This window comes from Setaria viridis, chromosome 6 (assembly GCF_005286985.2).
Source record: "Setaria viridis chromosome 6, Setaria_viridis_v4.0, whole genome shotgun sequence".
NCBI classification, from domain to species: Eukaryota; Viridiplantae; Streptophyta; class Magnoliopsida; order Poales; family Poaceae; genus Setaria; species Setaria viridis.
The window spans coordinates 24,959,801-24,961,074 of record NC_048268.2 but is presented as its reverse complement, the minus strand read 5'-3'; the positions used below and the strand labels follow the sequence as shown (position 1 = coordinate 24,961,074).

Below are 1,274 nucleotides of genomic sequence, written 5' to 3'. Positions count from 1 at the left end.
AATATATGTGCCAGTAGGGAATGACACCGGTACATTTAAGTAAGGGTGTTGGTATACAGAAGTACCGCTACGTTTACTTCATCATTCGTGTTGGTTGGCTTTACCGTGCTAGCAATAATGTATGCCTACGATAAGCTGAAAGGGAACTCACAGCAGCGATCAATTTATACGGAGTATTGACGCTTATAACAATCTTCTACTTATTTGCAAAGGGTCATAGCAAAGGTCATAGGATAAGATGTACTTATTGGCCACAAGATGGTACCATACAACAGTAGTCATGCAAAGCACCATATTGAAAGAAGGTAACATCATGATGACCCCTTTGGAACTAGAAGGAAACAAACACAAAACAGACGGCATACTGGCTGGGATATGATACCCAGTTATTGAACAAAACACAAAGGGCAGGTAGCATGGAGTAGTATCTGGAGATGAACACACATCTGAGTGTGTGGCATCAAGATCACCGACCTTATTGGAATATAAAGAGAGACACAAAGACGTACTACACAAGGCAGCTTTAAGTGGATACGATATCCAATTATTCAGCACAAGGACGATCTAGTTGGATGCATTTGCTTAAGCAACCACGGTGGCGCTGCCAACATGCACGCTGCAGAAGCTAGAGCAGGCTTGGTCGCAACTCTCAACGGCATCGTTCGCCTCTTCATTTCCCAGAGCTGATAAAATTATATATATATATATATATTAGATTATAGGATTCTAGCTGCCGCTAATTAATGATTATTGTTTTCTCTGTCTGAGCAAAAGTTGCTTACCAGCGTTGATGTTGTTGCACACAGACGACGCACACCCCAACTTGCAGAAGTTAAGCACATTAACTTCCTCTTCAATGCAAAACCAATACGTTTCATCAGATGGAAAATACATTAACGACTCAAATCACGAAGAAATCAAGTGAGATAAATTTATTATTTACCAGTGTCCGGGTCAAGGGTGAGGTGGTCGTTAGGGGGCTTGCATTTGTTCCCGCTGATAATTTTGCAGCCTGACAGTTTTGCACACGTTGGACGGGATGTACCCGTGAAACGGCAGGTATTGTAGACATTTCTTGCAGTGGTGGATGGGCAGCAGCTCTTAGCTTCCACTTGTATCTGCCCTATAACTAGACACAGTAAGAGAACAGCGAGGATTAACTTCTTCATACCATTGCCGGCTAGTGCCATGTTCTTCATCATACTATGGTTGTGTCTTGGCCAGGGAGAGAAGCTCGTGTGTAATCGGATTAATTGTGAGCACAACAAGAGCTA

The 1,274-nt window shown here is 42.6% G+C and overlaps 1 protein-coding gene across 1 annotated transcript; it reads right to left on the bottom strand.

Moving 5' to 3' along the window:
• Window positions 1–217: 217 nt before the first annotated feature.
• Window positions 218–1,274, bottom strand: LOC117860396 (DELTA-urthionin-Uf1a). The gene is made up of 3 exons (XM_034743668.2): window positions 944–1,274; window positions 783–851; window positions 218–683 (listed from the first exon to the last, which is right to left on the bottom strand). Exons 1-3 carry the CDS (start codon window positions 1,200–1,202, stop codon window positions 583–585), a joined length of 429 nt encoding a protein of 142 aa, XP_034599559.1. The 5' UTR covers window positions 1,203–1,274; the 3' UTR covers window positions 218–582.

Excerpts from the sequence above, each read along its gene's own strand:
- LOC117860396 (XM_034743668.2), bottom strand. The coding sequence starts at position 1,202 with ATGATGAAGAACATGGCACTAGCCGGCAATGGTATGAAGAAGTTAATC. Across the intron at positions 852-943 it reads CACCCTTGACCCGGACACTG|AGGAAGTTAATGTGCTTAAC; the intron begins GTAAATAATAAA and ends TTTGCATTGAAG. Across the intron at positions 684-782 it reads GTGCAACAACATCAACGCTG|CTCTGGGAAATGAAGAGGCG; the intron begins GTAAGCAACTTT and ends TAATTTTATCAG.